This window comes from Leuresthes tenuis, unplaced genomic scaffold (genome assembly GCF_036924035.1).
Source record: "Leuresthes tenuis unplaced genomic scaffold, fLeuTen1.0.hap1 SCAF_9, whole genome shotgun sequence".
Classification (NCBI taxonomy): domain Eukaryota; kingdom Metazoa; phylum Chordata; class Actinopteri; order Atheriniformes; family Atherinopsidae; genus Leuresthes; species Leuresthes tenuis.
Genome location: NW_027325363.1, coordinates 33,517,998 through 33,543,760, shown reverse-complemented (window position 1 = coordinate 33,543,760; position 25,763 = coordinate 33,517,998). Strand labels below are relative to the sequence as shown.

Below are 25,763 nucleotides of genomic sequence, written 5' to 3'. Positions count from 1 at the left end.
TCATGGTTCACTGAAAACCGAATGAAAAAGTGGTTAAAATGAGTCAAACAAATGACGCTGCCTCACGCCCTGACATGGAGTCTGGGAAAAGGGAGAGGAAACTCACTGAAAAGGCTCTGGTGAATAAAATTGAAAAACTGCAAAATTAACACAAACACGCTGTTGATAAAATTAAAGGCTTGATACCAAGAATAAAAGGGCTCATAAAAGAAAGGAAAAACGTGTCTCTATGAACCCATTCAACACACAAGATTCACATGGACAACCAGGATTTAACACAGTGGATCTGGAAACCAGAAATGACGTTCTTGGCATCATGAGGAAACAAAAAAAATAACAACATTGTTAATACAACAGCAATGCCTATCAGCTCTACCTAAGAGAGAGATCCCAATTTTTGATGGTGATCCATTGAAATATCACACAGTCATTAAAGCCTTTGAGAATGGAGTTGAGAAGAACACAACTAATAGCTATGATCGTTTATCTTTTTTGGTGCAACACACAAAAGGTAAGGCCAAAGAGTGAGAAGCTGTCAGCACATAAATCCAGAACAAGGATATGCAAAAGCAAAAGCTTTGTTAAAGGAGCCGTTCAGAAATTAACAGAAGGTCGCCTCTGCTTACATGGACAAAGCCCTCTCATGGCCTCCAATGGAACCAGACGATGTGAAGGTCCTGCAGGACTACAGCCTCTTCCTCAGAGCCTGCTGTAAAGCCATGGAGGATGTTCAGTATCTTTGGGAAATGGATATGCCTTCCAACATGTTGAGCATCATTAAAAAACTTCCCCACAAACTCAGAGACAAAAGGAGAAACTGTGACTGTGTGCTGCAAGACCTACACAACCGGAAAGACAAGTTCACAGATATTGCTGACTTCATCGAAAGGCAAGTGAAAATTATGACAGATCACATGGGGCGCAAGTTAGATGCACATGGAGTAGTCAGGTCTCTCAGTGCTCCGGGTGGAAAATACCTATTTCTATTAATTAGGGTGACCATATGTCCCGGTTTATGTGGGACAGTCACGCATTTTCATTACTTTTCATACACCCCACAAATTGAGACGTTGTCCCGCATTGTTATTGACAGACTCCAGTTTTGAAATACGTGTTTTATAATCTGGCATTTATCAAATGGTTGTGTAGAGAAAGCAGTGAGGGCTGTCATCAGGGGACTGGGCGGGCTGTTTGATCATGTCAATCAAACAGGAAGTGGACGCAGGTTAAGTCCTAGTTTATACTCCTACATAACGTTGACGTGTCGACGTGACGTCATCATTGAGCATTCGAAGTTCTGCGTCGAGGGAACACGTTGCTCTGCAATTCACGATGCTGGTAGGGAGGTGTTGCTGTATGTTCAGGGTTTGGTTTCAGGGTTTATCGCCGAATCCTTACTTTTTCTTCCGGTCACAGTTAACAACAGTAAACAATAGCAACTGAAGTGGAGCATCTGTATTTGCAGTTGGAGCTTATCAATATTGAAGAACAAATGCTTAAATTGCAAATGATGAAGCGCAGGCGACGGAGAAGGCGTTCGCGGGGGTGGTCTATACGACCGGCCAAGGCTGGGAACGAGTGAAATTACAACACTGGTTGTGAATTCACTGGTGTGAATTTACAACCTGAATGAACAAATGCACTTTTGATCATTTCGAATATCAACGAGCTTCTTCGCCGTATACAGCCATTGAGACCGGAAAAGGCAACTGCCGGAAATTATGTTCTGAGTGGACCAATAACAGCGTCTACGTGACGTGTAGTTAGAATTTTTTGGAGGTGCACGTCAGGCTACGGTGTAGGGGTCCACATTATTCGTCGAAATGACGGAGAAGCATAAACGACAACGACATGTTGGAGAGATTCCTGGAGCAACAACCGGCCATCTGCGCAGCCCTGCTCTCAAGTGAAGTCAGGAAGACCAAGAAAGAGCTGTGCACACAACAGCTGAAGAAGTAGTCAGTGCACTGAAGCCCATGAAGGAGGCTACACTGTACATGTCCTAGGAGAAAACCCCCACACTGTCAGTCGTTGCTCCCCTCCAGGACACACTGATCAATGGACTGAAACCAAACGAAGGTGAATCTGCAGTCTTAAAAGAGATGAAGGCTGCCATGGCTGGGGATCTTCAGAAGAGGTACATTGACCCCAAGACAACTCTCCATGCATGTTCAGCGATGGATCCAAGATTCAAAAGTCTTCCCTTCCTAACTGAGAATGAAAGACAGGAAGTTTATGATGGACTGATTGTAGAGGCTGCAAAACTGAGCATGCAGCCATCAGAGGTAAGGCAGTGATGGTACTGCTAGGTTTAACCCATGGCCTTGTACCCTATCTGCCATCTCCTAGCGAGAGTAAGCATAGGCCTAAATAATACATTGTTCAAAGTTTAAAAGGCAAATCCTACAACATTAACAGTTTAAAATAGATAAATATCAATTAGTTTAAAAAGCATAAATACTATAATGTTAACAGGTTTAAATATAGTAATTAAAAGATTTATTACAGTAAAAGTTCATGAATTTCATTTCATGTTGATTTTAATTTAGTCACCTGACTAGTCAGGAATCGAAGACCGTCTTGTCCACTGGCTGCCCTTCTTGGTGAATGATACGGTGGTGGTGCACGGTTGTTGCAGCACGACCCAAGACAAATACCCACGAGGACGAGGCCAAGTAGCAGATGACCCTCTACAAGGAGGCAGATCTCCGGGAAGTGAAAGAAGATCCACTGGTCTGGTGGAAGGAGCACCAGTATGAGTATCCACTCTTGTCACAACTTGCTAAAATGTACCTCTGTGTCCCTGGCACTAGCGTTTCCTCAGAGAGGGTCTTTTCCAACCAGGGATATCATCACTGCTCAGAGAAGTGCACTTCTCCCAGAGCACGTCGATCAGATTCTATTCCTTAACAAAAATCTGGAGAGAATGTAGATCACTTGGTCTGCAGTTATGTGGAGAGGAGTTTAGATGTTCACTTAAGGCCTTAAGCTACTCTGCTAAGATGGGTACAATTTTAAGTTGGCTTTATTGTTGCTATTATGGACTTGAATTGTTGACTACTATGGTTAATTTTTCTTTTCTGCTGGCTAGACTGGCTACCTCACATACTTGTAGGCCTACAGGCCTTAAACTACTCGGCTAAGACGGGTACATTTTAAGTTGAATGTTTAAACAATCTTCTTAAGTCACTTGAATTATTGGCTGTTTTGGAGAAACCATGGTACTATGTTTACTTACCTGGTGGCTAGACTGGCTACCTCATATGTTCAGTGTCAAGCTAAAAAAGCTGTCAAATAATCTATTCGGAACAGGCCACTTGCTGCACTTTTTGACTCTCCATTGTTAATTATAATACTGTACTTTATTTACTGTTCAAAGGTTTGTAAGCTAAATGTTAGGTCCCCAGAAGATATGTTTATTTTGGCAGTTCAGTGCAGTTTGTTTGTTCTTGTAGCCATAGAAACCAAGGACCAGTGCATGCTGGGAAAAGAAAAAGTTACCATGCAACGATCATGTCATGATGGGTCGTCACGGTCATGTGTGAGCTCTTCCACTCGCTAAATTCTGAATTAATCGCTTTTCTTTCTCACTCTTCGCTAAAGCAACGTCTGGAAGTATTTGTGATCTATTGACATTAAGTTATCACTTGTTTTTGATTTTCTAAGAATGTTGTGATGGTTGAGACGCTAATTAGTTTAATGCTGGGCTGGGTTAACTTCATGTCTGCTGCTGCTTGTTTATACTGACTTATATGGCGTCATATAGTCTGAACAGCTGCGTTGGCTAAGCGGTACTATCTACATTAATGCTGTGTATTTAGCTTCTTTAATGACAAAGATATTTCGTTGCTCTGTGTTGCAGTTTTACAAGATTGTCAGTAAACTTCATGGAAGTGAATCACCCGTGTCCTGGAGTTTTTCGAGTGTTTCAACTGAATGGAAACATTGTCCATGACACTAAAGTTTGCACTGTTTTAATAAATGGAACTAATTTTCTCAACACATCTTTGATTCATTTAGTCCAGCATTTGCAATCTGTAGACTCTCTGTCCAGTCAGACACATATATTGCATAATTGATGTTTTTAGTTTTCAGTTCGATTAATTCAATCCAAGTAAATTAAACATTCACAAGATGTCACCAAATCCCCGTCCCTTTTAAATCTTTCAGAAAATTGCGTAAGTGTATCAAATTATATCGAATCGTATAGTTGGCTGAATATATTGTATCGTATCGTGAGCTGAATATCGTGTATCGTGAGATAAGTATATCGCTACAGCCCTATTGAACACTGACTCTTTTATTAATGCACTCGGGGCGTTTCACTGCCAGGAGAGGACAACTTCAGGAGCTACGCTCTGACAATGGAACGAACTTCATAAGAGCAGAATGAAAGTTGAGGAAGGGCATCGAACAGTTGAATCAGGTGCAGATCCACGATGTCATGCTTCAAAAGGGAATCCAATGGAGCTTTAATCCACCTGCTGGCTCATATCATGAGGAGCTTGGGAACGGTTGATACGGTCTGTTCGAAATGTTGTTAATTCAACCTTGAAAGTACAAAACTTGGATGAGGAAAGCCTTTACACAGTGTTCTGTGAGACTGAAGCCATAATAAACAGCAGACCAATCACCAAAGTTTCCATGGATCTAAATGACCTGGCAGCATTGACGCCAAACCACCTCCTACTGTTGAAGACCTCACTAACATTGCCACCAGGAGTGTTCGAACCCTCAGACATTCATGCACATAGGAGGTGGAAACAGGTTCAATGTATGTCTAACTTGTTTTGGAGGAGATGGGTTAAGGAAAACTTACTTCAACTGCAGAAACGTCAGAAATGGACAGGAGTGAAAAGGAATGTTGTTGTGGGAGACCTCGCCTCGTCATCATCATCTACAGCATGTCACCTCGAAACTCGACGAGTGATACACAGCTTCCCGGACCGAAGAGGATTCGTTGGTCAGCTGCCTGGAACGGCCTATCACGAAGGTGTGCCTGCTGCAGGAGGCTGAACCCATTTCAGGACATACTGGCTTCAGTTGTGACTTCTTTGACTTTTGTTTTGGACTGATTCTAGACTGTTAGACTTTGACCGGTGAGACTGTGGACCTTTTGAGTCAAGAAAGAAGATTGACAGTGGATTATTGATGGACATTAATTGTTGTGCTTTGTTGTTGAAAGTCTTTAATGTGTTTGTCTCCTACCTGTATATGAGTAATTAGTTAGATTAATCTAATAATTAGGAGCTGGTGTTGTAGGAGCCATATATTCTTTTGCTCATCATTATTTGGAGTTTGGGTCACATGGGTGCCGTACATGACCGCCATAGGTTATAATAGGGGCTGAATCACCTGCACTAGATAGGAGCGAGTTGAGTTACGTAGCCATAATTTTTGTTGACCGCTTTTAGTTTAGTTAAATTGCTTTCATACATATGCAAAACAGTGTATACGTTTTTTCATCTAATTGTGCGCATGTAATCGGAAAGCCACTAGTAATCTTTTGTGTTTATTATGTACCGTATTTTTCGCACTATAAGGCTCACCTGATTATAAAGCGCACCCTCAATTATGGGGTCCATTTCTGTCCTTAACCCATACATAAGGCGCACCTGACTATAAGGCGTACTATTACCTAATGTTCTCCGATTGGTTTATCGCTGCCAGCACACGTAGTGTATGTATTACGTCCCTGTGAAAGAGGGAAATGGTCCGATGGTCAAGGACAACATCGTCGGTCGTTTTTACACTTATAAGCTGCAAATTGGTCTGCATCACCCATCTCAGACTGAAGAACAGGCACTCACTGGGACATGGGCAAAAGTATTAATGATGACACGATTCAATCGTTAAGTACGAGCTCGACACAATCTTTGCCCCATTCAGAGTGAATGGCTTGGATCGGCCAACCCTGGATTCACACCAAACGCAAAGCGAGCGACGGAAATGGCCAGTTGCCATTCTTTTCCAATGTACGACAGTGAAAAGGCGCGGCAAAAGTGAATGTGGCAGTGAGTGGCGCAAAGAGAGAGCAGTGAGTGATTCAGAGGGGGCTTAATGCCTGGATGAATGCTCCCCGCGGTAAATTCAAAATGGCGGTATTCGTGACAGATTTGCACACATAAAGCGCACCGGATTCCAAAATATATGGCACACGGCCGTTTTTTGTGAAAATTTAAGGCTTTTAGGTGCGCCTTATGGTGCGGAAAATACGGTAAAAAGTTTTTAACTAAAAACTCTGAATCTGAGCTTTCATTGAAACATTTTTGTGCTAAAAACTCTGAATCTGAGCTTTCATTTCAACCGTTTTGAACTAAAAACTCTGAATCTGAGCTTTCATTTCAACCGTTTTGAACTAAAAACTCTGAATCTGAGCTCTCATTTAAACATTTTTTAACTAAAAACTCTGAATCTGAGCTCTCATTTCAACTGTTTTGAACTAAAAACTAAATCTGAGCTCTCATTTAAACATTTTTGAGCTAAAAACTCTGAATCTGAGCTTTCATTGAAACATTTTTGTGCTAAAAACTCTGAATCTGAGCTTTCATTTCAACCGTTTTGAACTAAAAACTCTAAATCTGAGCTCTCATTTAAACATTTTTTGAACTAAAAACTCTGAATCTGAGCTTTCATTTCAACTGTTTTGAACTAAAAACTCTAAATCTGAGCTCTCATTTAAACATTTTTTAACTAAAAACTCTAAATCTGAGCTCTCATTTAAACATTTTTTAACTAAAAACTCTAAATCTGAGCTCTCATTTAAACATTTTTTAACTAAAAACTCTAAATCTGAGCTCTCATTTAAACATTTTTTAACTAAAAACTCTAAATCTGAGCTCTCATTTAAACATTTTTTAACTAAAAACTCTAAATCTGAGCTCTCATTTAAACATTTTTTAACTAAAAACTCTAAATCTGAGCTCTCATTTAAACATTTTTTAACTAAAAACTCTAAATCTGAGCTCTCATTTAAACATTTTTTAACTAAAAACTCTAAATCTGAGCTCTCATTTAAACATTTTTTAACTAAAAACTCTAAATCTGAGCTCTCATTTAAACATTTTTTAACTAAAAACTCTAAATCTGAGCTCTCATTTAAACATTTTTTAACTAAAAACTCTAAATCTGAGCTCTCATTTAAACATTTTTTAACTAAAAACTCTAAATCTGAGCTCTCATTTAAACATTTTTTAACTAAAAACTCTAAATCTGAGCTCTCATTTAAACATTTTTTAACTAAAAACTCTAAATCTGAGCTCTCATTTAAACATTTTTTAACTAAAAACTCTAAATCTGAGCTCTCATTTAAACATTTTTTAACTAAAAACTCTAAATCTGAGCTCTCATTTAAACATTTTTTAACTAAAAACTCTAAATCTGAGCTCTCATTTAAACATTTTTTAACTAAAAACTCTAAATCTGAGCTCTCATTTAAACATTTTTTAACTAAAAACTCTAAATCTGAGCTCTCATTTAAACATTTTTTAACTAAAAACTCTAAATCTGAGCTCTCATTTAAACATTTTTTAACTAAAAACTCTAAATCTGAGCTCTCATTTAAACATTTTTTAACTAAAAACTCTAAATCTGAGCTCTCATTTAAACATTTAACTAAAAACTGAATCTGAGCTTTCATCGAAACTGTATTTTTAACTAAAAACCCCGTATTTGAGAACAGTCTCAATGAAAGCTCAGATTTAAATGATTATTTGGCACAAACCCCCACCAAATCCTTGTAAATCAGTAAATTTACAGAGAATCTTCCATTGTAAGTCAGCCAACTATGAGTTAGTGAATACAACACCGACACTTTAAAACACAACGAGGACTACAATAATCCTTAAACAAAAAAGCCAACTGAAAGGAGCATCTGTGCTGACCTCGGTGTGTGCTGTACATGCAGTGAGGTTCAGTTTTGTCTTTCATCTGTAGGACTCAGTACGGACACTCCGCAATCAGGTTTCATTGTTTTCCTTTATTTTGACAAACCCAAATGAAAGGCACATAAAACACAGGCCATGTATTCATAATTATTTTCTATAGACATACATTTTTAAAAAAAATGTAGGAATGTTTCACCTTTCTGCTAATCAGAAAGCCTAACCTTCTTATGTACAAAAATTACCAATGTTAATGTTCTAAATACAAAAAGATTTATAAAAAGGTTATTTAAGTCTTGCATGTGTAACATAACATGTCCTCTTAACTAAATGGTTTGCACAAAGATATACATTCATTTGCTTTCACACATGCCAAATTCATCTTACAAACTTCTCCCAAAGCAGAAGTTTTTTTAAATCATTTGGCCAAACAAATGTTTGCTTTTTCACATTTGGTTGGAGTCAAATAAAATGATACTATGTGGTAAAATATCACTGATACAACAGCTTGTTAAAATGAAGATTAAAAACATTGAAACACTTGTTTCAAAGTAGAAAATATAACACTATAAATAGCTTTATTTTCAAAAGCTAGTGATTGTGGAGTGTTTGCCACACCTGTGCTCTCAGTCGTCTAAACAGATGAAGGCATCCTTCACAAGACTACCATTATCAGCCCATTAAGAAGAAGCATCAATGTACAGAAGTGTCCTGAAAAGTGTTTCAGGCACACTCGTTTACAGCCACTAGACAAGGATAAATAATGCCAAACACACTTCCTTTAATCCTATTTTAGTGTTTTGTTTGAATTCAGCTACCATTAACCGAAGGCCAGAGACTTTGAATTCAAAGCTACGCAGGACCAGCTCAGTCTTCCACATGTAATAGAAAAGTCTCTTTTGACAAGAGATGGGAGACACATTTCAAAGAAAGCCAATGTTGGTATGCACACAATTACCTTAAAAGCCCACACATCTTACTAACAAAACAGATGTGCTACGTGAACTATAAAAGTTGCAGCATTCATTGTCTCATTCCATACTAGTTTAAATGCCCCTGTAACTACTGTAGTGTTCACATTCTAAACATTACTGCAAGTGCTTCAAAAGTTTCTGCACTGAAAATGGGCCCTAAACTACAAACAGGCTTCAAATTTAGAAAGACACGAAGTGCCAGCCTGGTGCAGGAACTGTTGAGGCTGAGTTCTAAAAGGAGACTACTACTTGAATCGGTCATTGTACTTTGGGTTGGTCATGAAAAGTGCATCACACATCTACTCACAGTGCGCCTTTTGAAAGTATTCAGATTTTGATGCATTAAATTAAAAATGGACCCACGACAAACAGCCCAAATTAGTGAAGTTAAATCAAAGATGATTGAAGAAGGGAAAACAAACAAAAATAATAAATTTTTTTTAAAAAACTTAAGTAATGTGTGCATACACTTCACATCAGCCAAAAAATTATGTCCAAGTAGGTCCTCCTCAGGATGCCAAAAGCTCTGTGCAGTCAGGGCATGGACACAGAACATCTGAGCGTGTCCTGCAGGGTCGGGTACCAGACATTATTTACCAAGGACCCGCTGTACGAGGCTGCTACTGTATAAGCGTGCTATTGCCATCGGAAGAGGTGTGATCGGTCTGAAAAAAAATGGTTCGGTAAGTGGCAAGAGTCAAAGTAACATCCATAGGATTATCAGGACATTACACTGTAGAATATGTTTTCAGCCCTCAGTGGTTCTGCTGCTATGGCAGATTGGTGTGTGGAGTCATCTCCTTTGCTATGAAGCACTAAATTAAGATCTGGTGCTGACAAATACCTTCAGAAGACACATAATTAACTAAATTAAATCAACATGTGTGGAAGACATCTTCACATATTCAGTTTAAGGCAGGACTGCACCTTCACTGTGCAGAAGTGTCCTGTGTGTAAGTACAGAAGCGGCGAGAGGGGACAAAGTTGCTGCACCGCTCACTCGAGGCATATTTGTTAGAGGACAGAGGTCACTATTAGCTGGGGCCTTTTTAAACTATCCATGAATATTATTATCCATACTTATGAATGCATAAAATCACAAATGTTAAAGAAGCCCATGTAAAAAAAAATAAATAGATAAATAAAGTTGTGTGTGCATTATCTACATTATGCAGATAAACACAAGCCATATAAAAAAGAATGGTTTATTAAAGCTGGAGTGCATTATTTTCTTTAAGGTGGATCATTTCCTCATGGAGACATGGTGGCACAATATTTAAGATGTAGCATCCCACACTGTACTTGTTTGAAGGGTCAACAGTTTATTGGCCTTTGTACGAGACTGTGTGAGTCGATAACAAAAAGACTAAAATCTAAGGCCATCATATCTTTGTCTATTTTTCTGTCCTCTCCAAGATGGATGGCCGTACCTATGGTAACAGTTCTTGCATTGCTAGCCTCTGGTAAGCAAGGAGTGTGCGCTCACACACAGGTAAAGGCAATAAAACAGCATTTCACATTTACAAAAAAATGTGGAACATCTTTAATGGACTATTCTTACTAACCTTCCTGAGTCTAACTGACAGTGATGGGGCTTTATACCTGCTTGAGTCAATCAACTGAAGCAACTACAGAAGTTACTTTTCAGGCTTCTCTAATGTCAAACACACTCACAAATGACAGAAAATCTTGATACAATTCTAATATTCTAAAAGAAAACTTAGGGGAGATAGTTTCTCTTCTCGATATCTCAAACAGTTATGTTCTGATAGAAGTTTAACTATGAGATGAGTTTGTCCGGCAGTGACACGTGACTCGTTTCTGGCAACTTTAAAACACACATGAGGTGAAGATGAAACGTCTCCCTAAAAACGGAACTTTCTTTCTTTTTTGCTAAGGTGGCTGTAAAATACGTCAAATGTTCTATACTGATTAATGCAGAAAAATAACAAGAAGGAAAAAACTAAAATATTATTTTCTTTAAGAGGATGCACATAAGAACAACTCCAACAATAGATGTCCATCTAAGGAGCTGTTACACAATGCCTTCATTGTAATAAGTTGTCACATATCAACCTATTAGGTCAAATATTGTAAAAGTCCTATAACTGGTCATTTTTACAAGACCAACAATGCCCTTCAGTGGCAGAACAGAAATTAAAATACTCTACTTGGGTTCTCCTCCCTATAGCATATAATGCTTGCCCACGGCTCGCAGTCAACTATATGTCATGGTAAAATAAAACACTCAGGTTTTAAAAGCCTTAAACAAAAGATAAATAAAAAGTGAAACGGGAATAAATTTGTAGAAGCTGTAAATGTTAGAATTGCCCTTTATTCTAAACTCTTTGGGATGTGCTGGAGAAGACTGCAGGGATCCAAGTCTCTATATAAGATCTTGGGGGAGAGCAACTCTGGAAGGAAATGAATGCTGTAACACTGCCTAAGCTTATCGAAACGATGCCATGACAAATGAGTGCCATAATCGAGGGCGAGATTTTTTTTTTGGCCAAGCAGCGGAGTTCAGAGTGCTCTGCTTTCAGAAACTCAATTAGTGCATATGATGATGGTGTTAGAAGGGGTTGATGCTCTTGTTGCTGCTGTTGTGCATTTGACACATTCACCTACTATATATAAAAGTTCAATTCATAACTGTCAAACTATTCTGCAAAATGTGGTTGTATTACACTATACTTACTAACCACTTCACATGTTCAACCCATTCAGAGGGACATTTCACTAAGATCTGATGACACCATCTGCTATTAGGCAGTTAAAACATTACTAGCTATTACATGAGATAATAAAGCTCTACCAATGAGAGGAAGATGGTAGAACCTGAGATAGAAAAGGCATGCTTTCCATGGGCCTCATGGCAATGTTGAGTGGCCCAGTAATATTCATGGTCATGGGAGTGCTAATAGCTACCGGGTGGGCGATATTCATGTGAGCTGTCGTAGGGATGTTGACAGAGGCCAGGTTCACAGGGCCAGTGATGGTGACAGGGTGCTGCAGATTGACTGGTGATGTGATGTTGACTGTGCTGGTAGAAATGTTCATCTGAGCAGTGATGGTAACAGAATTGCTGGTATTGCCACCACGGTTCATGGCTGAAGTGATGGCAGCAGAGTCTGTGACTGACGTCCTTGTGGCTGAGTTGTTATGAACATTATTGGCATCTGAAAGAAAAAGAAGAAAAAAGACCAAATGTGTAGAGCAAAACTGAAGTAACATTGTATCCCTCTTCTACACGGAAAGCCAGTAGCCTCCTCAGCTCTTGCTGTGTAAACTGGGTGATTGAAAATGTCAGTAAATTATTCATACATATTGTTTACTGTGGTAATATTGTTGAAGAAACCTACCTTTGTGAGAGTTGTCAATTAGGACTTGGAAGGAGTTATTTAAAATCTCTCCTACCGTCAACTCACCTGAGGGGTAAATTCAAAAAGCAGGATCAATAGACTAACCAGCTAAATTGGCTAACTCAAAACTTTCATTTTAAAACAGTAGCACATCACTAATGACATCTTATGTTCTGTTTATATTGAAGGTTGGACTTACAACTTCTCCATCCCAGATAAACTCAGGTTTATTTGCTTCTTTTCTACCCCACTGGCAGATTATCAGTTTGCTGCTGGGTCATTTCTGAACCAATCTTATAAAAGAGCTATTTGACTGGTGTTTTGAAAAGCCAATTAATCAGTCTGTTTAAAGTAACAGAAAGTAACAATTTGAATAGTTGGGTAAGGAAAATGACCCTTGGTGGACAAGCGAGGTAGTGTGCATCGAGCCTAAGTATACATGCCCAGTTTGTGGATAATTCACATAATCTACTGATCCTGCTTCATGAATATTAACCTTTGCTTAACGTTAGCAGATCCTCAAACTAAAAGAACCCAAAGTGGACTAGCCATTAGAGGAAAATGCCTTTGAACTTAGAGTAACATAGTACAAGAAGAAGAACACTATGTTTCCAGAGGCTGAAATCAAGTTTTTACAGGTTTGTGCTACTTGCTACAGGTTTACCTTTTTGTGGCCCTGAGTGGTTCCACTGCCAGTCACTTATGCCTATTCAGAAATACAGACACATATGTGATTACATAAGCACTATCATGTTGGAGTAAACCTGAACACTTGGTCAGGTTGTCTGGATGTGGGGGTGTGGTAATAACATTTTAACAAAGGCTACACTGTGTTGACTCACATTTATTAACTTAACTTTCATTGACAGCAAACTCAGAACACCATACCTGCAGTTTTAACCCATTAAGACTGAATGACACCTGTGTGCCTTTAACATTACACAAGGCATTATTATGCATCTCTGCTATAAGCCTTGTGAATCATGAGGTCATCTATATATTGAAAAATATAGGATATAAGGGAAATGGCAACAATTTGGAATTGATTATAGAGGTTCAAACTCTCAAACTGATTTTGTGACTAGATTTTAGTAAACATGTATAATTCTATAAACTCTTTCAGTGAGCACTCAGGCTTCAGAAGGTTTTTTCAAACTATTTTAAATATTCTTTTAAAGGCCACATTAGGTTTTAATGCGAAACTTGCCAGGAATAGAACAAAAACTCCCCCTCTAAACTAGTACTCTGGTTTACTTTCAGTACTTCCAAATTAAAATATATACATAAAGAATTTAAAGAAGTACTCACAATATCTAACATGCATAAAATTATTGTGAGCCTATCTCAGTGGTAGGCACATAGTGAATTTCTACACGCCTGATACATCCAGTGGCTTCACTCCCTTCTATTTTGTTGCCTTACAACCAGGAAGTAATTCTGAATTTTTGGGCTGTTATGCAACATGACAGCTTTGAAGATCTTTGTTACTGTGAAGTGAGCACGACATTTTATTAAAAACAAATGAGCAAAGAAACAATAAAACAGAACTTGAGCATGGATAACTTTTCATCCTTCCAAAGTCAGTGCTTTGTAGAGCCACTGGGGAAGCCAGAAAGTTCCATTTTAGTCTCATCTGAATAGAGGAGCTTCTTACATATATTTAGGGAGTCTTCCACATGCCTTTTGGTGCTCTCTAAACAAGCTTTCTTTATTTTTCTGTAGGCAAAGGCCTTTTTCTGGCCACTCCTCTGTAAAGTCCAGGTCTGTGGAGTGTACAGCTAATAGAGGTCCTACAGACAGATAAACCAGGCTCCACTGTGGAGGTTCTAAGAGGTTAATTACTCTTTCTCATTTATGTGTACTGTCGAAAACTATCACAAATTTGATTTAAAGATTTAAAGATTGAAAGTCTTATTACACTCATGGAAGAGTTTATTTAGCAAAGGAGACCGATAAAACTGTCTATTTTGATCCAAGCCAACATGTAATTAGGTTATTGCTTATGTCCTATGTTGTAACAACAAAGAACACAAGCTGAACTCCTGGTGCTGGCCCCTAATTATCTCGAGGCCTGACAGTTTTACGACTCTTCGCTGATTGACACTGGTCCTGGTAGACCGTTTTGGTCATGACTAAAATTAGCTGGATGCACCTGCATTTGCAGATGGATGCTGTTTCACGATGCCACCTGTGGAACTGGACACTCACATTTGATACCACAAGCAAATTTGTCTTAAGAAAATATGGGCTCTGGCTTGTTGAGAGTTTAGCCATCAGTGAGTAAGAAAAAATATGGAAATTAACAATGCATCTTGTGATTTCAACACACTAAGCAAGGTTACACATGCGGATGAAGCATTTTTCTCACCATTGTCACTATTACTACATTGCAGATGAAAACTTGATCAAAGGTACATTATGAGATGAAAATTTGATTGTGACCTACCTTTATTGTTGCATGGGTTACTGAAGCTGGTCTGGCCATGTGTCTTAAGGTGACTTGTGATGTAGGCAGCACTTAACATTTTGCCACAGATGTTGCAGGTCACTTTGCCCTCATGCCTGATCATGTGGGAGCGCAGACGATCTTTGGTGGCAAAGGCAGAGGTACATGCCTGAGAAAGACAACCAATGAATGAACATGCGTCTTGTGGTGACTTGGACCTAACTTTATGCCACAGATTCATCCAGATGTTTGTGAGGCATTTAGAAATCTCTTTTGTTAATGCACGACACACTTCCATAAACATGTACTGGGAACATCAGACTTTAATAGATCACTGTTCTTTAAAACAGGACCAGAGACGATAGGAGTAGGGGGTGTTGGGGGGTGCTGTAGCACCACAGAGGGTGCAGATGGCTGTAACTGCAAAAGAAACAGTTCACTAAGAAAATTAATAAAAAAAAATTCTGTATAGAAAATGTGACTTGCACCCACTCTAAAGTAGAGTACACCCAGGTCGTGTTCTCACTGATGTGGGGCCAAGCTGGAGCAGATTAAAACCTGCATCTATGGTAAAGTCAATTGATGCCAATTTAACACTTTCCCATTGTACTCAAGAGCCAGATGTTACCAGATATTGGTGGGTTTTTTAGAGCAGTACAAAAAAGGCTTTACAGACTTCACTTGGTTTCACTCTGTCCACCAGTACTTCCGTCTGGTGCAATGTTGGCATGACTGAGTGCAATTCAGTGAAATTGGCGCCGCTAACATGGTATGTGCTTTAACCATTCAACCACCAAGCACCCAAGTGAAGAGCAATTTTAAATCTCATGTTGTAGTACTGTCCTAAATGGGTTTGTTTACAGCTCAAAGGAATAAGGAATAAAGAATCATGAAATTGATGTTCTGCTACAACATCCGGTAAGACTTGGCTACAAGAGCTCATTGTGTTTTAAGGCACATTGGGCCTCATGCAAGAACATGTTCGTATTCTTATTCTAAATTTTTCACACTTTTTAAAATTATTTATTTATTTTTTTGGAAAGGTCTCGTACGAACACGCCACGTCAGATTCAGCAAACGCTCTTAACTTCGCAAAAAGTGTGTAAATGATGAATGCCACCCGTGCGCATCTAAGTGCATGTGCACGAGGATAGTTAATTTGCATATTCCACGCCCTAAATAATACCACATAAGGCTATGCTTCCTCTCTACTGCACCAGGAAGTCAAAGAACAACTTTACAGGCTCTGAGACTGAAGTTTTACTTTCAGAGAAGCAAAAAGGAAAATCAGTGGAATTACGGGACCTGCTAAAGCGAAGAAATCAGAAGCAATTACGAGTGCTGATAATTCCGTGTTACCTGTAGTTCGTAATGTCACCGAAATAAAGAAGAAATGGTTTGATATGAAAATGGCCTTAAAAAAAAACAAACAAAAACGTCTCGCCATGGGCAGGCGCTCGATGACTGCAACTAAAGCCGAGCAATCAGTTGCTGTCTCATCATGATGGTACTTTGATGGGGCGGTCCATGACGGGGGGGTCTTCTGGCATGTCTGCCTGGGCTGGTTCTGGTAGTGGGAGACCCTCATTCATGGCAATATTGTGCAAAACGCAGCATGCCAGAATAATCTGGCATGCCTTCTCTGGGCTATAAAGCAGTTTGCCCCCCACTGTATTGAGACACATCCACCTGACCTTCAATTGCGCTCCACAACGGAATGGGTGCTTTGATGTGTGCAGTTTGGCAGTCCAGCCAAGGCATGAAAGTCCCTCTTAATTTGTACTTGTTTGACAGCGGTGTTTGGGAATTTGATGTTCCATGGGTGATAAACTGGGAGCGCACAACTCACAGACGACTGGGACACACCCCTGTCTCCAATCTCCCTCTGAAAGGTTCCTGTGGCCAAAAATCCAGAATGGCGAGGACCTGGGCGTGTGGTGGAATTGGGTTTAATTGGCGTGTTTCTCTCTGGAGTTGTGGCTCTGGCAAGCTGCATATTTGCACCTTGGCAATCTAAATCGCGGTGTCAGCCATTGGTCTGTCTCCGCAAGCATATCTATACGTCTCGGAACACACGCTCTCTTCCAAGAGCCTGACGTGCTAAGGCATCCAAAAGTAGCAAGTCAGCTGCTGGTTACACTTCCAATTGACCTTGTTATGTACAGAGTCAAGTTAACCTTCAATTAGTGCATCATGTAAGTCAAACAGAATAATGTCAACATAATTATGGGCTATAATGTATATATTTATCTATGATATCTTCAAAGTAATTTAATATACAATCCGTTAGTCAAGCAAACTTGATTCAAATAACAGCAGACTATTTTACACAACTTCTAAGATAGGTCTGGATCACTCGGAAATTCTGTTCGTACCTGAAAGAAAACTCAAAATACGAACAAATTGGTGAATGCACAAGTTCTCTTAAATCACTCGTACACATGATTTAAGAACAAATCTGTCTGTACGAGTGGTTCTTGCATGAGGCCCAATGAACTCATCTCAACTGAAATTAGCTCTGTACTGTGCAGATGTTGCTGCAGACATACAACACAAGCCTAAAGTTAGAATATGAATACAACTAAAGCAGAAAGGTGACCCAGTTATGACTCTTACCGTTACTTGGCACTTAAATGGCCTCTCTGAGGAATGGACATGTTTGACATGACAGCTTAGGTGATCAGGTCTGCAGGGTGAGATGAATACAAGACATCCAGATTAATACTGGGTTATGATGCAGAAAATATTACTCATTTCAATCATGACATTGATCATCAGGATGCATTAAGCACACTGCATCAACTTTGAGAAAACATGTAGGAGCAGAGTAGATTTCCTCTTTTTTTTTTGTCCCTCAAATTCAAATATGTATTGTTGGCAATACATCCATTTACTAAACAATCAGCGAATTGATGTCAGACCCCAAAATATCTACATCTCCATTTTATTTTGTGTTCAGTGTATGTGTAATGCTGCTTATCTGAGCAGCTGCCTATCTTGGCCAGGACATTCTTTGAGATTTCATATCTCAAGAGTTTTTATCTCCCGATTATAATGATATGAAATAAAAAATACACACAACTACTTTTAGTTTATAGTGAATACACAAGCATCATTGTGAACCACTTGTAACTTCTAAATCACAGATGGACTAGTAGGATAATGCTTCCTGATAACTGGAACCATGAGTCAGCATTTCTCCAATGACTGGAATAAGTATTTTGGCAGATCTCATTGCCTATTACATTAAGTCAAGTACTTATTACTTAGTAATGGGATACTAATCTCTTTGGTCTCAATTATAGCTTAGCTGTTCAACTTCGTTGCAGTACGTGTTGTCCAGTATTCACTGCATTTGTGTATACCGTACCACTCTGTGCACTGGCATGGAAAATGCTGCTGATGATAATCATGTTGCTTGTCTAATACAGTTTTTCTTAAGCTTTCCACTCCAATGCATATACAATACTGCAATGGGAAATGTAGCAAGCTTGTTGAATCTGCTATAAGTGTTGGCACTCTTAGAGTACTTTCACACCTGAACACCTGTTGACCAAACCACCTGAATATTGTCACACAGTTACAACAGCTGCTCGTTTGGGTCGATACCACCCCAAACTGCCCCAAATAACCAGGAAGGAAAAACGCATGAGGAAGAAGAAAACCTGCCTCTTACCAGGACCGGGAATCCATCCCCATTGGCCAGCTTGTTTACAACAAAAACAAACAATGGAGCAACACCAAATTTATGCAGTCTTCTGTTTTCACTTCAAACCCCACTGCTTTTTCACAAGAAGCTGCCCAGTAAGACCAGCAGCCGAGGCAGCGAGCTATCCAGCATGCTGCTCAGTACATGAGACGAATGAAACGGTACGAAAAAAAAGACAGCAAGAGACTACGACATGCTGCTGTGGCCCTTAGACACCAAACCGATGTGAAGAATCTGCCGTGCCCTGCTGTGGTGCTTTTATTACGGTCCCCGCTTTCGGGCAAACAAAAAACTCTTGCAGTGCAGTGGGGAGCTGGTAGAACTTTATACAGGCATATATACAGACATAGCAGTAATGTCATATATAACAAGTCCCTCCTGACTCATCATCTGTTGGTTTTCAGATTCTTCATTCCACACATTAGTAGAGATTGTGCCCGTCATGATTATTTACGATTTGCTTTCTGTCACCCCTGCTGACTTACTTCTTGTGCACTCATTTGAAATGCCAATCAGAATGAGCTCTCTCACCAATGCAGATTAAACATTGAATAGTCTGGGATAAAAAAAATAATTAAAAAAAACAAAGCTGACCAGGCGGATTTATGATAGTCTGCACACATCATAAATCCATTTTCTCCCAAAATCGGACCCGGGTCACTTTCACTTGTGGTCCTAATTTGGATAGAACGGTCAAGTCGCATTTCATCAAATGCTCCGTTTGTCGCTCCGATTGCACGACAACTTCAGAGTTGGTACAACACACGCTGACATGTGTAGCATCTATATTTACTTCTGTAAACACAGTGTAGATGGCGCCTCTGACGCCATGCTTCTTCTGTGTATGCAGGTCACTTCAGAGCCGTAGACTGTTCATACTGTCGTCTGATGGTGGTTGCAATTAAATTATGATGTTAACAACCACGCAAAAAACAACAAAAATAATAATAAAAAAAAAGCATTAAGTGTGAACATAGCCAAAGTGTAACAAACCTTAAGTATAAAAGGGATAGATGTTCATTGCTGTTTCAGATGATTGTCGACTTGGTGTATAGGACTCTTATTCAGCTCTAATTCTTCCGTACATGTACAAGTATTTTGGGCAAAGACAAGTCTGCCAGTGCTAACAAACTGGCTATACTTACTGAAAATACTAGACTGATTGCATATTAAAACTGCTATCTTTTGAGCCTTCATTGTCCTAAAAATGCATTAAATCATAAAGCAATTTAGTAGTGAACCAAGCAGGCAAATGCCATGCCTTTTTAGAATAAGGTGAATAATGTGGACAAGAAAACCAAAAGACAACTGTTTGACCAAATTACCCAGACACAAGCTTGGCATGGACCAGTGAATGCCTTTCAAGAAAAGAACAACATACCACTGTCAAAGAAGGACGTGTTCTTGTTTTTACTCACTGCATTGCTTCATGTACTAGCTTGCAGTCACTGATTTTCCTGTAAATTCTAAACTAGATCGAAGAGAGCAGGACAAGAATGGGAGGCTATGGGCTGAAAGTTATTAGACAGTACTGTGAATACTGGTACTGCTTGATGTGGCACAAGAAAACCCATTTTTTTCTGTAAAGCAGATTCAGTGTTTTAAAAATCATACTTGATGAGCTGCAGACTCAGTCACAATCTCTGGTCACCATCTCAACATAGTACATTTTTGGTAAACACTATATTAACTACAGCTATTGGCTGCGTTTCCCCTATTGCTATTGGGAGCGGTATAAGTTAGTGCTCTTAGTGCTAAGAGCTTCTTAATGAATCTGGGAAACGCGGCCATTTTTTGTTGATGGTTTCCAGAACAGGCAGCAAAACTTCCTTGAATATTTTCCTACCTACCCTGTTCAGTGTTGTAGCAGCACATTCAACTGAGTGGGATGAAATGTCAATTATCTTTCTAAGAGACAGTTTTGCATGCGAATACAGTGGATATCAAAGCACCGGTAGGGAATTCAGACAGCACAGCTGCTGCACAATCTGTGACCACTGGTTAACATGCAGTCAGAATTTGCTTGACCGGACTTATGTTGTTTAATGAAAGGAAAATGTACAAATCCTGCCAAAAATTGTGGAAATGTTTGTTTGAAATGAGAACGTTTATTCAGTAAAAAAAAAAAAAAAAAAAGAATAAAAAAAATAAAACAATGACAAGACATTTCCTTTTAGCTGCTGAATACTCTGGCTTTATGAAACACGCTTTTAATTTAAAAAAAGGAAGTTTTTCTGGCATTGTTTTCTGGATTAAGTAGAGTGAAAAAGTATGGAATCACTCAATTATTAGTGTAAAAACATTAATAACAAACCAAAATGTTAATAAATGCATAAATAAACAAATATTAAACACTTAGCTAAAATGCAGTCAGACATGTGACAATGACCTTAAAATTCACATCCTAACATTGGACAACCTGATAAAGTTTTGGAAAATGACAGTTCTTCACCCTTCCTTCCTTACGGTATTTTTTATGCATTTTGAGCCTTTATTACAAAATTCACAGCCCACACGGAGATGTGAAAAACAGATGCTGCATGTGCCTCAGTATCGTGTCCAGTTTAACAACCCTGTTTATATGTAGTAATGAAGGCCACATACCTAGAGAAGCCCTTCCCACACACAGAGCAGATGTAAGGCTTGTGAACTCCTCCATCATGGGAGCGAACATGATATGTCATGCGATCCTTCCTCTTGAACCTCTGCTGGCAGATGGGACACTCAAACGGCTTCTCATCAGAGTGGGACAGTTTGTGGCGATTGAGATGGTAAACATCTCTAAAGGCCTTACCACACATGTCACAGCCATGATTCTTTTTTACTGGCTTGGGGGGCTTCTTAGGGACACTCTGTTGATGCTGGTGTTGTACTGGAGTCATTATGCTTGTACCTGTGGATGTTGACGTTGTGGCTGCAGTTGGTAAGCCTGCCACAGAAGTAATGTATGAAGCATTTCCATTGCTCTCACGAGTTACAGTGGATATGAGTGGCACCATGGTAGGGGCCATTTGTGTCTTTTTAGGCCGCGAAACCATCTTAATGCCAGTGTGACAGGATTCATGCCTTCGAAGGTGATAGCTGTCTCGGAAAGCTTTGCTGCAGTAACCACAAATAAAGGGTGTCTTAGATTTAGGCTCCTTTTTGATAGCAACTGAAGAACCTCCTCCTGCTACAGTAGCACTGGTGACATTGTCTTTAAGGAGTTCTGCAGCACTGACAGGTGGTTTCTGATCCAAGGGGATGGGCAGCACTGGTTTCTGGTCAGGTGGCTCTGTTCCAGAATTCAGCAAAGGCAAGAGGCTGTTCCCAGCTACATTATGCTGGTGATGCAATGCCTCATTGGCCTGCTGTAATGAAAGAAGAAAGAAATTTGGTTAATATGCATGCTTAATCAAACAAACAAAGCAAGAATTAGCAAGGTTATGAGGGCTTGCTCAACAGTGTCAATTTTTGCTGTTAAGACAGGAGAAAGGGTACAAACAAAGATTTTTTTTCTCCACGTTATAAAAACAAACAAAAAAACAACAAATGGCTGCAATTGGTACTTAAATAACTCTTGACATAATCTTATTAAACCAAAAGGTAATTGTTCCACATTGTCATGGAACACATCATTTTGGGCCATAATGAAAGTGAAGGCAGCAACCGATGGAGGCGATTTCTTGTGTATGTGGAACACACTCCTGCGTGTCCCCCCTCATCCCTTTATGCTACCACATCCAACTGATTCAGTGATTTTAGTGACTTGCAGTTTTTGTTATTCATGGAAAATAAGTCTCGTGCGAGAAATGGTTCATTTAATACTTTTTGTATTCATAATTAGCCATGTTCTGTTATCTTATGTTGAAAGTGTGTCATAAGATTTAGTTTGGGTGTTTAAAAAGAAAAAAAAAAAAGAAAAAAAGCAACCCGACTTGTTGTTGAACTTATCATGAGTCGAGGACTTGTAGTCAACTTCAGCGTGCAGTGAACCGTAGACATCTGCCGGCTGCTTGTGGTGCTGACATCAGGTAAGCATACGTTTTTTTGTTTAAATGGCGTACTTTTTAGTTTGTTTGTGTGTGGGTATACAATAGTTTTTCCTAACATGATGGGGAGAAAATTCTGACTGTACACCAACTTATGGGGAATTCCTGTGAACATGGTGACAGAAATTTTGTGCCGACAAGGTTTGAGGGTTAGAATTAGGTTGTGGTTACACATTTAGCCGATTCAATGGATAGTCCACACAAACTATATAAACTAGATTTATTGTCAGTCATACACACGAAATTTGTCCTCCGCTTTTAACCCATCCAGGTTGGCACCTGTTGACACATTCATAGAGACAGATAATGTACACTGGAGCGGTAGGCGGCCATTCACAGGTACGGGGCCTTGCTCAAGGGCACCTCAGTCGTGATAAGGAAGTGCACCTCTCAGTTTCACCAGTGGCGAGAGCGGGAATCGAACCGCCAACCTTCCAGTGAGCCACGAATTTAACTCCATTTCCAGCAGGCTATGAAGATCTGCCTGTATGGTTGAGCTTTTCGTGTCCATCAAGCAAATTATTAAGAACAAATATCATCCGATAACCAGTGATGTCTCATCTGAGCATCATTAGCATTTTGTGCACTGCAAGATAGAAGGAAGACACTAGTACGGTCTTCATTGGCTTCAAATGGTAGCTCAGCTTTGCTGTCGATTTTAAGGCAAGGAAAATGGACAGCACTTACATAGCGCTTTTCTAGTTTAGGTGACCATTCAAAGCCCATTCACACATAAACACTCATTGAACAGGTAAGGTAAGCATACTAAGTTCAATACACAGATGTTGTCTTGAAGTCAGTCTGAATGGAAAGCTTTTGTGTATCATTACTATTTATCATTATTTTTATTTATTTTTTTAAATCAGATGCACATCACAGCATCATATCAGTCACCCTAATCACGGCAATGAGCTTCTGCATTTGAAATTCATATTGGTAAACTAATCATTTGTAGGAAAATAATAGTTTTGAAATTCCACCACCAAATAGCACTTTAGGATTTAACTGCATACACTCCTAACACATACATTTTAGAGCAGTAGCTCCATGTATAATCAGAGTAGACTACAAAGCCTCTACACACTCATTCTGATGCTGGCTCGTTGGTGCAACATTTCACTGAACTTTTTTGCGCCAAACTATTATGCGCCTTGGCCCAGTTAATAAGGCAAACTTCCAATACAATATACCGCTCTACAAGTATCGGGTCCACCGTGGCTGAGGTTAATATTCTTGTTTGCGACCAGGCCGTGTACAAGAGAAAAGCTGAAAGGCTTCTAAACCAATTCAGCCTTTCTTAGTGTTGGTTTTGGTAATTTCATTTTGATATGACGGTTAAAAAAAAGCTCAGAACTCCCATTTGTCCTGCTTCATCGACTAAATATTTTAGTTTCAAACTCACTACTAAATCACTACCTTCGTGTTCTAATTGGTTGTGGCCACTACTGCTGCAGTGCTTTAATAAAATGCCACAGTTGGCTAATCCCTTAGCCATCTAGCTTAGCATACAAACAACTAATGGCAAAAGCATCACTTAATGATACTTTTGCTAGCGTGTATCATCAAAAGTGGCTTCACAAATCTGCTAACTTCTATGGCAGTGAACACAATCCCCATATTACCACGTGGTTCGGAGTACAGATCATTTAGCCGACGCCAAGAGGGGGGGGATAAGTAAACCAAACAATGCCAAAGTCTTTAGTTCGACAATGCGTGCTAGCCGATTGCTAAGGGAATCCAAACAGCGCGGCTACTTAGCAGGTTATCGCTAACACCTTTGTTTTGCTTGGCTAACTCTAACTCATGCCAAAAAGTGATACAACATATCTGACTCACGAGATTTACCACCTTTCAGAAACATTAATGCAGACTCCAAGACTATCGTGATACTATGCTACTTACTTGAAATAAAAACGTACTCCAGCTCGTTTCCATTGCAACACTTCAGCTAAAATCTGCAGGAAGCTCACTTCGAGGGATCTACAACAAAGCAGCTAAACATGGCAGCCACAACTTCCTGTAACACTGGCGCTGAACTTATGCTGCATTTGAAGTACTTCAGAATTGGGGAACTGGAAATCGAATTCACTTGTTTTTTTAACATCAGCGTGTTCGATGCAAGAGAGGGAAATATGATAGCCTTCAGATTGATTTGTACTTGGCTGATGGGCATTTGTTTATTAAAGTACATTTGACACTTTCCTATCCTACATTGCTATTGTGGATAATTTCAATAGATCGAGAATAGCATGAAAATTAGAAAATATATTGGGTTTACTGTGTAAATTATTTTGTGTAAAACTACATATAATGGAAACAATAAATCTGACCCTAGCTATGTTTTCTTTTAGGGTTTTCTTTATTTTTCCAAGTTGGGGTTCAGATCTACTAGGTCTCCGTTGCACAGGAACGCAACATAAAGCCACGTTTGAATACAACTGGGAAATCAGAAAAGCCCAGCTACTGCATGAGAAAATGGACACAAGACATGCTACCGAGTGCGCATTCGGTTGTTTGCTGCAGACGTTACGTGTTGACGAGAACTTACAGCAACGTAAGAGGTGGAGTGTAAGCGTTTTTCCCTCCAACTTTTTCAAAATTCTATTAAGTTATACCGCTAGCAGGGTGGAAAGCAAGTAATTTAAAAACAGAAAAAATAATATCCTTAAAGGCAGGACATCTATTATAATAAAGACAGCTTAAATAGAGACTGACTAAATGTAAATAAAAATAACCAAGGCTTTCTTAAAACTGCCTGATCGGTTTGGGAAGATGAAAATGGGTCTGGCATTCATGAATCGACATCTGTGAATTGTTTTGTCAAAATCATCAATCATCAATCACCTCCTCCTGCTACAGTAGCACTGGTGACATTGTCTTTAAGGAGTTCTGCAGCACTGACAGGTGGTTTCTGATCCAAGGGGATGGGCAGCACTGGTTTCTGGTCAGGTGGCTCTGTTCCAGAATTCAGCAAAGGCAAGAGGCTGTTCCCAGCTACATTATGCTGGTGATGCAATGCCTCATTGGCCTGCTGTAATGAAAGAAGAAAGAAATTTGGTTAATATGCATGCTTAATCAAACAAACAAAGCAAGAATTAGCAAGGTTATGAGGGCTTGCTCAACAGTGTCAATTTTTGCTGTTAAGACAGGAGAAAGGGTACAAACAAAGATTTTTTTCTCCACGTTATAAAAACAAACAAAAAAACAACAACAAATGGCTGCAATTGGTACTTAAATAACTCTTGACATAATCTTATTAAACCAAAAGGTAATTGTTCCACATTGTCATGGAACACATCATTTTGGGCCATAATGAAAGTGAAGGCAGCAACCGATGGAGGCGATTTCTTGTGTATGT

General features: G+C 39.4%; 1 protein-coding gene across 3 annotated transcripts; it reads right to left on the bottom strand.

The window, feature by feature from the left end:
* Positions 1-7,958: 7,958 nt before the first annotated feature.
* LOC140314786 (vascular endothelial zinc finger 1-like) lies at positions 7,959-24,417 on the bottom strand. Of its 3 annotated transcripts, XM_072393146.1 has the most exons (7): positions 24,308-24,417; positions 20,979-21,724; positions 17,282-17,351; positions 14,666-14,834; positions 12,884-12,925; positions 12,220-12,285; positions 7,959-12,036 (listed from the first exon to the last, which is right to left on the bottom strand). In XM_072393146.1, the coding sequence occupies exons 1-7, from the start codon at positions 24,338-24,340 to the stop codon at positions 11,669-11,671; spliced, it is 1,494 nt and encodes a 497-aa protein (XP_072249247.1). In that variant the 5' UTR covers positions 24,341-24,417; the 3' UTR covers positions 7,959-11,668. The 3 variants fall into 3 exon arrangements, with proteins under 3 accessions (XP_072249247.1, XP_072249248.1, XP_072249249.1); XM_072393147.1 differs by lacking the exon at positions 12,220-12,285; XM_072393148.1 differs by lacking the exons at positions 12,220-12,285; positions 12,884-12,925.
* Between the last annotated feature and the right edge of the window lie 1,346 nt (positions 24,418-25,763).

Bases quoted from the DNA above. Each gene is read 5' to 3' on its own strand.
- LOC140314786 (XM_072393146.1), bottom strand. From the start codon at position 24,340: ATGGAAACGAGCTGGAGTACGTTTTTATTTCAA. The intron at 12,286-12,883 runs GTAAACCTGTAG...TTTACCCCTCAG, and splicing joins CCACTCAGGGCCACAAAAAG to GTGAGTTGACGGTAGGAGAG. The intron at 12,037-12,219 runs GTAGGTTTCTTC...TTTTTCTTTCAG, and splicing joins AATTGACAACTCTCACAAAG to ATGCCAATAATGTTCATAAC.